General features: G+C 42.3%; 1 protein-coding gene and 1 pseudogene across 4 annotated transcripts in view; one reads left to right on the top strand and one right to left on the bottom strand.

Annotated features, from left to right (window-relative positions):
- Nucleotides 1-12,432, bottom strand: part of LOC309623556 (phosphoglycerate kinase 1 pseudogene) — a 37,542-nt pseudogene that overhangs the window by 15,130 nt on the left and 9,980 nt on the right. The gene's annotated exons all lie outside the window — the stretch shown is intronic.
- The window catches only part of ZNF346 (zinc finger protein 346), a 28,227-nt gene continuing 27,234 nt past the window's right edge, over nt 11,440-12,432 (top strand). Inside the window, exon 1 of one of the 3 annotated variants that reach the window (XR_014241403.1) lies at nt 11,440-12,379. Coding sequence is in view for 2 of the 3 variants with exons in the window: in XM_082380552.1 (XP_082236678.1) it covers nt 12,205-12,379 (175 nt within the window). In the remaining variant the exon portion in view is untranslated. The remainder of the gene's footprint in view (nt 12,380-12,432) is intronic. The other 2 variants (XM_082380552.1, XM_082380553.1) reach the window with 2 other exon arrangements.

Consider the following 12,432-nt stretch of genomic DNA (forward strand, 5'->3'; position numbering starts at 1 on the left):
ATATCATACCAAACTGCTAAAAGCAATGATAAACAGAAAATCTTAAAAGCAGCCATATATAAAAGATATATTATGATCAAAGGAACAAGAATAAGATTCATGACTAACATTTCAACAGAAACAATGGAAAACAGAAGTGGAATGCTTCAGAATGAAAAACAGCACTTTAAATTGATGGAAAAGGGACATCCCTGGTGGCACAGTGGTTAAGAATCCGCCTGCCAATGCAGGGGACACGGGTTCCAATGTCTCCACATCTTTGTATTGCTTGTGGGAATAAAAAATGGTATACCTGCCGTAGAAAACAGTATGGCCATTCTTCAAAAAGATAAACATAGAATATCTATATGATCCAGCAATTCCACTTCTAGGTATATACTTAAGAGAATTGAAAGCATGGATCCGAACAGATATTTGAACACCAATGTTCACAGCAGCATTATTCACAATAGTCAAAAGGTAGAAGCAACCCAGTGTCCATTGATGAATGAATGGATGGATAAACAAAATGTGGTACATACATACAATGGAATATTATTCAGCCTTAAGAAGGAAGGAAATTGTGATACATGACGCAACATAAATGAACCTTAAAAACATCATGCCGGGACTTCCCTGGTGGTCCAGTGGTTAAGAATCTGCCTTCAAATGCAGGGGACATGGGTTCGATCCCTGGCGGGAACTAAGATCCCACATGCTGTGGGGCAACTAAGCCTGTGCACCACAACTGCTGAGCCCGCGTGCTCTGAAGCCCTCACGCCACAACAAGAGAGAAGCCCGCGCGCAGCAAGGAAAGAACCCTCATACCGCAACGAAGATCCCGCGTGCTACAACTAGGATCTGACGCAGCCAAAATAAAAAATCAGAACAAAAAAAAATTATGCTAAGTGCAATAAGCCAAACACAAAAGAACAGATGTTGTATGATTCTACCTATATGAAATACCTAGAATACTCAAATTCATAAAGACAGAAAGTAGAATCGTGATTACCAAGGGCTGAGAGTAGGGGATAATGGAGAGGTAAATGGGTGCAGAGTTTCAGTTTGGGATAATGAAAAAGTTCTGGAGATGGATAGTGGTGATGGTTGTACACAACATGAATGTGCTTAATGCCACTGAACCGTACACTTAAAAATGATTAAAATAGTAAACTTTATGGTCTGTATACTTTACCAGACTGAAAAATAATTAATAAAGGCAAAAGAGGACATTTTCTGACAATAAAAGTTGAGAGAATTCCCATTTGCAACAACATGGGTACACCTAGAGAGTATTATGTTTAGGGAAATAAGTCAGACAGAGAAAGACAAACACTGTATGTCATCACTTATATGTGGAATCTAAAAAATAAAACAAATAAATGTATATAGCAAAACAGAAACAGACTCACAGATATAGAAAACAAATTAGTGGATACCAGTGGACAGAGGGAAGTGAGGCGGGGCAAGGTAGGGATATGGGATTAAGAAATACAAACTATTGTGTATAAAATAGATAAGCAACAAGGATACAGCACAGGGAATTATAGCCATTATGTTGTAATAACTTTAAGTGGAGTATAATCTATAAAAATACTGAATCACCATGCTGTTCACCTAAAACTAATATAATATTGTAAATCACCTATACTTCAAGTTAAATTGTTTAAAAATGTTAAAAAGCTGAAAGAATTCATCATGAGCAGACCTGCACTATAAGAAATACTAAATGAAATTCTTTAGTCTGAAGGAAAATAAGCCAGATGGAGACTTGGAACTGCAAAATAGAATGAAGAACACCAGAAAGGGTGACTACGTAGGTAAATACAAATGAATATTGGAAATGAATATTGACAGTTTAAAACAACAAAGAAAATAATGTCTTGAGGAATTTAAAATATACACTGAAATAAAACATATAGCAACAATAGCACAGAAAGCACAAAGTGTTAGAGTTAAACTATTTTAAGTTTCTAGCATTGTTCAGGAAGTGTGAAAAATATTAATTTAGGGTAGATTGTAATGAGTTAAGAATGCATATTATAATCCCTAGAGTAACCACTAAAAGAGTTATCAAATAATAATCAAATATCTAAATAGTTAAATAATAATAAAAAAGAATAAAAAGTAGAATGATAAAAAATCATTGTTCAATACAAAAGAAGGCAAAAAAATGGAATGAAGGAACAAAGAACAGAAAGCACAAACAAAATAAATAGCAAAATGGTAGAAATAAACACACTGTATCAGTAATTAAATTAAATCAAAATGAACTAAAACACTAAATAAAAAACAAAGATTGTCAGACAGGATTTTAAAAATCCAACTATATGCTATTTACAAGTGACACACTTTAAATATAAGGTCATCACAGGGAGATCAGCTCTGTGCTTTGTGACCACCTAGAGGTGTGGGATAGGGAGGGCGGGAGGGAGGGAGATGCAAGAGGGAAGAGATATGGGAACATATGTATATGAATAACTGATTCACTTTGTTATAAAGCAGAAACTAACACACCATTGTAAAGCAATTATACTCCAATAAAGATGTTAAAAAAAAAGAAAATAATAATAATAATAAATAAATAAATATAAGGTCATCAAGGTTAAAAGAACACAAAAGAACAGGATGAAAAAATAGGTGCCGTACAAATACAAACAAAAGAGAGCTGGCTTAGCTAAATTAATATCAGACAAAACAGACTTTAACATAAGAAGTATTACTAGAGATAAGGAGAGGCATTAAACACTGATAAAAGTGTTTGTCTAGCTGAAAAATATGACTTTCCTATTAGTATATTTAGAAATTAAATATAAGAAGCAAGGGACTTCCCTGGTGGTCCAGTGGTAAAGAATCCGCCTTCCAATGCAGGGGACGCGGGTTCAATCCCTGGTCAGGGAACTAAGATCCCACATGCCACGGGGCAACTAAGCCCACGCACCTCAACTAGAGAGCCCGTGTGCCATAAACCACAGAACCCATGCACTCTGGAGCCCGCATGCCACAACTACAGAGCCCACACACCCTGGAGCCCACCCGCCACAACTAAGACACAATGCAGCCAAAAATAAGAAATAATTAATTTTTAAAAAATATATAAGAAGCAAATAATAACAGAACCAAAAAGAAAAGTAGGTCTTCCCTGGTGGCGCAGTGGTTGGGAGTCCGTTTGGCAATGCAGGAGACAAGGGTTCGAGCCCTGGTCCGGGAGGATCCCACATGCCGCGGAGCGGCTAAGCCCGTGCGCCACAACTACTGAGCCTGCGCTCTGGAGCCCGTGAGCCACAACTACTGAGCCCACATGCCACAACTACTGAAGCTCATGTGCCTAGAGCACATGCTCTGCAACGGGAGAGGCCACTGCAATAAGAAGACCATGCACCGCAGCAAGGAGTGGCCCCCGCACGCCGCAACTAGAGAAAGACCACGCAGCTGCGAAGACCCAGCACAGCCAAATATAAATAAATAAAATAAATAAATTTATATAAAAAAAGAAAAGTAGAGAAAGAGAAATCCACAATCATTGTTAGAGACTTAAATACACACACACGCCCCTCAGTAATTGATAGAACTAGTCAAAACTCAGTAAGGATATAGAAGATCTGAATACACTATCAATTACATTGACATAATTGAATATTTATACAACACTATACCCATCAACTGCAAAATACGCATTCTTTTCAAATACAAATGAAATGTTCACCAAATCGACCATATGCTGGGCCGTAAAACAAATCTCAACAGTCTTCAAAAGACTTAAGTCTTATACAGTATGTTCTCTGATCACAATAAATTAAATAAGAAATTAACAAGAAATCAAGAGAGGAGACTTCCCTGGTGGTCCAGTGGGAACACTCCGAGCTCCCAATGCATGGGGCCTGGGTTCGATCCCTGGTCAGAGAACTAAGATCCCACAAGCCGCGTGATGTGGACAAAAAAAAAAGCATATAAAGAAAAAAAGACACTAAATTCCCTAGTACCTAAGAAATATCTGCTTCATGGAGGATGCTTAATAAATGTTTAATGAATTAAAAAAGTAGGGCAAAATGAAGGATAGAATGAGAAGGTGTAACATACTTCTAATACCATTTACACCAACTAGGTTGGCAAAAGCTAAAGAAGTCGGACAGTACCAAGTGCTGGAGAGAATGAAAATCAATGGAAACTCTTACAGTTTGCTGATGAGAATATAAATTGATACAACCACTTCAGAAAACAATTTGGCATTAGCTTATAAAGTATAACATTCACATATCCTACCACCTGACAATTCAACTCCTAGGTGTGAACCCTAAGAAGCTCCTGCCCAAGTGCCCCAGGAGATAATTATAAGAATGTTAATAGTAGCTCTGCTCACTATAGCAAAAACTGGAAACATCTCAAATGTCCATCAATAGTAGAAAAGATAAGGCAATTGTGGTATAACCACACAGTAAGATATTAACCCACAGTGAAAATGAATGAATCATAGTTGCTTGCAACAACATAGATCTTAGAAACTTAGTGTTGAATGAAAAAGGAAAATCACAGAAAAAAATACAAACAGTATGATACCATGCTTATGAAGCTCAAACACAAACAAAATTAAACAATATGTTGTTTAGGCATTTTATTTATTTGTTTGTTTGTTTGTTTGTTTGTTTATGGCTGCACCGGGTCTTAGTTGCAGCAGGCGGGATCTTCTTTGCGGCACGCAGACTCTTCGTTGCGGCATGCAGGCGGGATCTAGTTCCCCGACCAGGGATCAAACCCAGGCCCCCTGTATTGGGAGCACGGAGCCTTACCCACTGGACCACCAGGGAAGTCCCTATAATTTTTTTAAAGCAAGGAAATTATAAATACAAAATTCAAAATAATGGTTAGGAAGAGATGAGGTGATAGATAATGTTCTAACTCAGATTGGATGATGACTTCATGAGTGTTCATTATATTTTCATTCTTTATAATTTATACGTAATGTTTTATATGTATTAAATATGAACTTAAAATATTTTTTAAATAAGGAAAAAGCAGTAGAAAGGGTGATAGGAGCATGGAGAAATGAGTTGTTTACTTCTTCCTAGAAGAGAGGAGAAGTTAAGGAGAATTTCATCTAGTAGGTGTGTCAGGGGTCCCCAGGTTCAGTGATTCACTAGAAGGTCTCACAGGACTCAGAGTATAATTGCACTCACAGCTATGATATATTATAGCCAAAAGATACAAATAAAAATCAGCGAAGGGAAAGGGGGCATGGGGCAAAGTCCAAAGGAAACCAGGCACAAACATCCAAGAGTCCCTTCCCAGTGGAGTCACATAGGATATAAATAATTCCTCCAGCATGACTATAATACCACTTGTGCAGTGTTGTCTACCAGGGAAACTTGCCAGAGCCTAGGAATCCAGGGTTTTTATCAGGGGTTAGTCGTGTAGGCACTCTCTGCCTACCACGTACCAAAATTTCAGACTCCCAGAAGGGAAGCAGGTGTTTAGCATAAACCATATTGCTAGCACAGTTTAGGCTCAGTGATCCACTTCTATATGTTAGGGTAGTTAGGAACCCTCCTAAAATCCAAATTCCCAGATGCTAGCCAAAGGCCAACCCTGAAAGCAGGACTTTCAAAGGATAGCACTCTCAGTCCTGCTTTATCAACTTTTTTCTGCATAGTTAAGTAATACTGTGGCTGATATTTGAGGTGAAACTTCAAGAAGTATGTCAAATGGACAAGGTAATATGGTGGAAGGGCATTAAAGGTAAAGGTAAAGAGGTGTGAAAAGATGCCCCAGTCGGGGAACAAACCACAGCGCTGAAGTCCTTTCAATATGGGTGGAGCACAAGGCACTTGGGAAAATATTAGAAGAAGGAAGTGGAGAGGGAAAGAGTCAGACTATAATGGGCCTCTTACACCACAGTGGGACATTTTAACTTTGTCCTGCAAGCGATGGGGAGTCATTAAAGTACTGTAGGTGAGAGAGTATAGTACAATGCCTGGCTGAAACAGACTGCTTGTGTCCTCCCAAAATTAAGATGCTGAAATCCTAAACCCCACTGTGATGGTATTAAGAGGTGGGCCCTTTGGGAGGCGAATAGGTGATGAGGGTGGTACCCTCATTAATGGGATTAGTGCCCTTATAAAAGAGACCCTAAGAGAGCTCCCTCACCCTCTCTGCTGTGTGAGGACGGAGGGAGATGGCTATCTATGAACCAGGAAGAAGGTCCCCACCAGACACCAGAGCTGCCAGCACTTCAATCTTGGACGTTCCAGCCTCCAGAACTATGAGAAATAAATGTTTGTTATTTAATCTACTCAATCTATGGTATTTTGTTATAGCAGCCCAAATGGACTAAGACACTGGCACATAATGTAGTAGGTCCTAAGTAAATCCTGTTGATTTCATGTGACTTAAACTACTATGCCAGTTCAATATCTATATAGATTTCTTGGCAATCCTTCAGTAGAGATGGTGGAACTTCATCGATCATTTTAGGCCACTCTAGATTTCCTTAGATACATTAAAGTAGACTACATCACTCTGATCCATAATCAGATGCACAGACTATTAACTGAAACTGGTTCTAGGAATTGTGGGATCTAAAACTGGTTCTAAAAAAGCAGGATTTAGGGGGCTTCCCTGGTGGTGCAGTGGTTAAGAATCTGCCTGCCAATGCAGGGGACACGGGTTCGAGCCCTGGTCTGGGAAGATCCCACATGCCGCAGAGCAACTAAGCTCATGCACCACAACTACTGAGCCTGCACTCTAGAGTCTGCGAGCCACAAGCCCGTGCTCCGTGACAAAGAGAGGCCACCAAAATGAGAAGCCCACACACTGCAACAAGGGGTAGCCCCCACTCGCCGCAACTAGAGAAAGCCCGCATGCAGCAATGAAGACCCAACACAGCCAAAAATAAATAAATAAAATAAATAAATTTTTTTTAAAGAAGCAGGATTTAGGTGATAGGGTCTTCACCAAGATGGAGACTAAAACGTAGTATCAATTTGTTAAATTACCAGGAAAATGTAGCTTTCCGAATAAACTGGTAACAACTACCATTTATTATGTGCCAGGCAACGTGCTAAGTAGTTTATGGAGATTGTTTTGGTTAATCTTCACAACCACCATTTAAGATGGGTATCATTTTCTCATTTACAGATGAGGAAGCAGACTCACAAATGTGAAATAATTTACCTACGGTCACATAGGTCATGGGTGCAGAATGGAGCAGTTGATGTCAAGCTGAGTACCTCACAGCTTTAACTGACTGCTTGTTTTTTTTCTCAGAGATTATTGGGGTTAATCCCCATCCTGCTTGCCTCAGACATCATCCGGGTCCAGAACATCATAGCCATCCGTTGCACCTCATATGGCTCTGAATATCCACCCCTCCTTCCCCAAGGCAACTTGGCAGGGCCTAAAATGGTTGAAATCCCTAGACTGCCACTAGAGTGATGAGAAGAAACAGTCTTATCTGTTTACTCTAACTTGCCATACAGATATGCTCATTTTTTAAATGGGCTATGACATGGAAAAAGTTGGGAAGCTCTACTTGAATCCAGTCTAATCCTCCTCCTCTCAAAATCCTCTGGAAATCCCAATCTATGATCAGCAAACTCCACTATACCCTCAATCTGTCCTTGGAAAGTCACTTTATTAAAACTTGGCATCCCCTGAAGACACTGCTTCCCTGTATGCAGCCCTGAAGACACTGTAATAAAAATGACCCAGCCTGAGAAATAGACTAGGATTGTAGCAAAGATGTACCCCCACAGAGTGAAGGCAAGTCGCTTTCTACAGGCAACTATTTTCCACAATTTCCCTCAGGAGCACCCATGCTGTTTTGGATTAATCTCAGGTTCGAATCGAATAACACTTGTTCATATCCTGTTAGTAAAACCTATCTATGGCCACTTGTAACAGCTGGAGATGTGTTTGCAGAGCTGAGAAGTAGAAAGAATCATATGGGGTAACCCAGAAACCATCATGATCCCCAAAACTGTGGCTTCTTTGTCCCACCCTATGCACACTAGCCTTGGTTGTTGTATTACTCATGTTTTGTTTTGTTTTGTTTTAATTTTCTGTTTTATTTTATGATGCTTTGACATCTTGGGACCTTGCAGACCAGGATGGAACTGCCCCTCTCAGGGTTTGCTAATTCCTAGAGATAGAAAACCACCTGCCTTCAAGCACACCTTTCATATGCAAACCAACCAATCCAAACCAGTATCCCTAACCACCTCCTTTATGGACTCTCATACACCAAACCAATATTCTCACTACCCTAAATCACCCTAGGGCCAGGTACCAGAAACTAGGGACCACTCCTATGGCCCAGAGCCCTGTTGAAATTATTCAAACTAGTCAACCCAACCTCTTACCTTGCCTCACCCATTCCTTCCTGTGGAAACCACAATAAAGGCTCTGGGCAATGTTATCCCCTCACACCTTCTGCCTCCTGACCAACCTTAGTGCTTCCCCATATGGCCCCGCATGGGCCTCTTGGGAACTGCACATAATAAAATTTTCAATGGCATTGAACTCCTGTGTCATCACTCAGTCACCTCTATAAATTAAGTCCTGGGCACAATCAAAACACTTGTCACTTCCATTACAGCAGTTAACATATACTCTCTGATATTATGTATAAGTAGATACTTTCATCTCCAGAATTTCATCTCTCTTAGAGTAGGAACCATATTTTACTAAAAAGCTCTGTAGGACTTGCCTGGTGGCACAATGGTTAAGAATCCGCCTGCCAATGCAGGGGACACGGGTTCGAGTCCTGGTCCACGAAGATCCCACATGCCGAGGAGCAACTACACCCATGTGCCACAACTACTGATCCTGTGCTCTAGAGCCCACAAGCCACAACTACTGAGCCCACGTGCTGCAACTACTGAGCCCACGTGCTGCAACTACTGAAGCCTGCGTGCCTAGAACAACAAGAGAAACCACCACAATGAGAAGCCCGCGCACCGCAACGAAGAGTAGCCCCCGCTCATCGCAACTAGAGAAAAGCCTGCGCACAGCAACAAAGACCCAACACAGCCAAAAAAAAAAAAAAGGAATATAAAAAAATAAATAAAATAAAATTTTAAAAATAAATAACAAATAAAAAGCTCTGTAGTGTGGGTTTGCATGCCCAAGAATACACACAGTCAGTGTTTATTCAACTGAAATGTTTGCTGAACTGTGGCCAATTCCTGTCCCTTCACAAAGCCATTTCCCTGGGATTGTTCTTCTCCCATAGCAACAATACACAGTAGAACATGTTGAGAAGTGGTTCTCATTTTCCACAGGGAAGAAATAAAAAAGCCAGCCCCACAAATACAAGGCATCACCTGCACTGCTGGGTCCCAATAAGGAGTCCAGGCCTGGACCAATATTAGAAGCATTTACACAAAGCAGAAAAATGGTGACACGGGCTGTTCAGACACTTGGTGCTGTAGCTCAGGACTCTGCCTCAGTGACACAGGAGACAAATCGTGACAGCATTCATTGAAGAATAAATGGAAATTATTTTGAGCATCTAATTGGATTGGGAGTGGGGAACTGGGGATTATTTATTATTATTTCCAATAATGTATAGCATCTTAAGTATCTCATTTTCAAGATTTGCTCCACTGTGCTTAAAAAAATACATATGCTTGAGTTCTGGGACTTTGACAAAAATGCCCTCTATCCCTTGGTATTTCTACCTGAACAACTCATGCTATGCAAATATGAGTAACTAGAAATCTTCTTTAAGATGAATAAGTAACATATAGTCATTGGTTTTTAGGCTGGTCATCTGGTATTGGCAAAAAGACATGGATTTGCAGTCTGAAGACTGGTGTGTTCAAGCACACCAGTGACTGGGCTCTGTCACTAACTAGCTGTGTGACCCTGATAAAAACCTTCACCTCTCTCAGTCTTTATTGTCAAATAAGAATCTATCATAAGAGAACCACACTGAGGATTAAACTTTATAATGTATGTTAAAGGTGCTTCATAAACTATAAAGCACTCACAAACATCAGTCATCTATTGCATTGGAAGCTCCAGAGCCTGGCATGAGGCCTGACACAGAGCCGGTGCTCAGTATTTGTAGTCTAAATGAGTAAATACCACTGATGAGCTGTGTGATCTCAGGCAAGAAAAATCTCTCTCCTCCTCCTCTTCCTCCTCCTCCCCTGATACCACTGTCCCCCTTGTTCACTGGACTACAGCCATACTGTCCTTTTTCCTGTTCCTCCTATACAGCAAGCTCAGTCCTGCCTCAGGGCCTCTGCTGTTTCCTCTGCCTGGAACACTCTTCCCCAGCTCTTTGCATGGCCATCCCCTTCTCATCAGTCAGGTCTCAGGCCAAATGTCATTTCTTTAGAGGCTTTCTCTTACCACCCTAATGTTCCTCCCCTATCATTCACCCAATATATATTCGTTTTATTTTCTCCTCCTGTTGACTTGTTTATTACACTCTCCTTCACTAGAATAAAAAACACTCTACTAGAGATTCCCTGTCTGTCTTGTTTACCTGTATTCCAATGCCTAAGACAACATCTAGCTCATAGAAAACTCTCAACAAAAGTTTGAATAAATGAGGTTGGAATAACTTAATATCAAAAGTTTCATTCATTCAACAAATGTTTTGTATGTACCTATGAGGATTCAGGCTCTATTTCAATGTGCTGGGGATTCAGCTGAGAATAAAACAGACAAAAATTCCTGCTTTCTTGGGGCTTGCCTTCCAGTGGGGAAACAAACAATAAACAAGATAAAAAGCGAAGTACAAACTATATCTGATGATAAGTGTTAAGGAGAAAAAAATAAATAAAGCAGTAAAGGAGGATATGAAGTGTGTTTGGAGGGGCACACAGAAATGCGAGACTGAGCCATGAGGCTATATGGGAGAAATACATTCCAGAAGGCCAGGGTAACTGGGACAGGAATGAAGGGGTTGGAGGCTAACAAAATAGAGGATGACGTCAGGGAGGTAAAGAGAAGTCAGATTGTATAGGGCCCTGTTGTCTAACCCAAGGACTTTGTCTTTTACAAAGAGTAAGATAGGGGTCCTACCTGGTGTCTTTTACAAAGAGTAAGATAGGGGTCCTTCCTGGTGGCACAGTGGTTAAGAATCCGCCTGCCAATGCAGGGTACATGGGTTTGATCCCTGGTCCGGGGAGATCCCACATGCCGCAGAGCAACTAAGCCCTTGTTTCACAACTACTGAGCCGGTGCTCTAGAGCTGGCGAGCCACAACTACTGAAGCCCACACGCCTAGAGCCCATTCTCCACAACAAGAGAAGCCACCGAGGGCTTCCCTGGTGGCGCAGTGGTTAAGAATCCACCTGCCAATGCAGGGGACACGGGTCCGCGCCCTGGTCCAGGAAGATCCCACATGCCGCGGAGCAACTAAGCCTGTGCGCCACAACTACGGAGCCTGCGCTCTACAGCCCACGAGCCACAACCACTGAAGCCCACGTGCCTAGAAGCCCGTGCTCCGCAACGAGAGGCCACCTCAATGAGAAGCCCACGCACCGCAACGAAGAGTAGCCCCCCGCTCACCACAACTAGAGAAAGCCCACGTGCAGCAACAGATCCAACAATTAATAAATTTTTTTTTTTAAAGTAAGATGGGAAAGTTTTGGAGAATCTGAGCACCGGAGTGTCATGATATGGCCTGTTATAAGAGGATCGCTGGGGCTGCTGTTTTGGGAATACCTGAAGGGTAAGCGAAGGGACCAGTAAGGATGCTACAATAACCACAGCCAAGACATAGTGGCTCCGGAAGACTGGGGAAGGAGCAGGTGCGGGGTTGGAAGATTAAATTTTGGCTTTTGACAGTTACTTTGGAGTGGAGTTTAGGGGGAGGTCTAGGCTGGGGGTCAGCGGCTGGAACTCAAATGGCAACAAATGTTGCCCTGCTAGTGAAATGAAGATACTCCCACATAACAGAGCCTTCATGCGAAAGAAATGAGGTGTCAAATGCTGACCGGAGCAACGTGAGAACCCTGAGCCAAGGACCGCACGAGCCTGTCCCGGAGGGAGGGGTATGCCGTGGAACCGGCGACCGACTTCCGAATCCACCGCACAAGCTCCGAGGTCCCAGCAGCGTCGAGGAAAAAGAACGGCCAGCGCCAGAACCGCAACGCAGCCTACGGTACTCAAACCTCGCGAGATTTGTTGGCCGGGCAAAGCCATCCTCCCACCCACATCTCGCGAGATCAAGGTTCATGAGCGGCTATCGGCCGGTTAGGGTTTGTGGGGAAGATGGAGTATTCCGCTTTGGGCACCGCGGAGGCCGCGGACAGCGGCGCGGCCCGGCCGTACAACAACTCGGAGGAGCGGGAGGGCCGGGAACCCGACGGGCTGCGCTTCGACCGCGAGAGGGCGCGCCGCCTCTGGGAAGCAGTGTCCGGGGCCCAACCAGTGGGGAGGGAGGAAGGTGAGTCCGGGTGCTTCAGAGGCAGGAAGACACTCGCCCGCCTGCTCCTTTCG

The sequence above is a fragment of the Balaenoptera borealis genome (assembly GCF_965194805.1).
Source record: "Balaenoptera borealis genome assembly, chromosome: 2".
Lineage (NCBI taxonomy): Eukaryota > Metazoa > Chordata > Mammalia > Artiodactyla > Balaenopteridae > Balaenoptera > Balaenoptera borealis.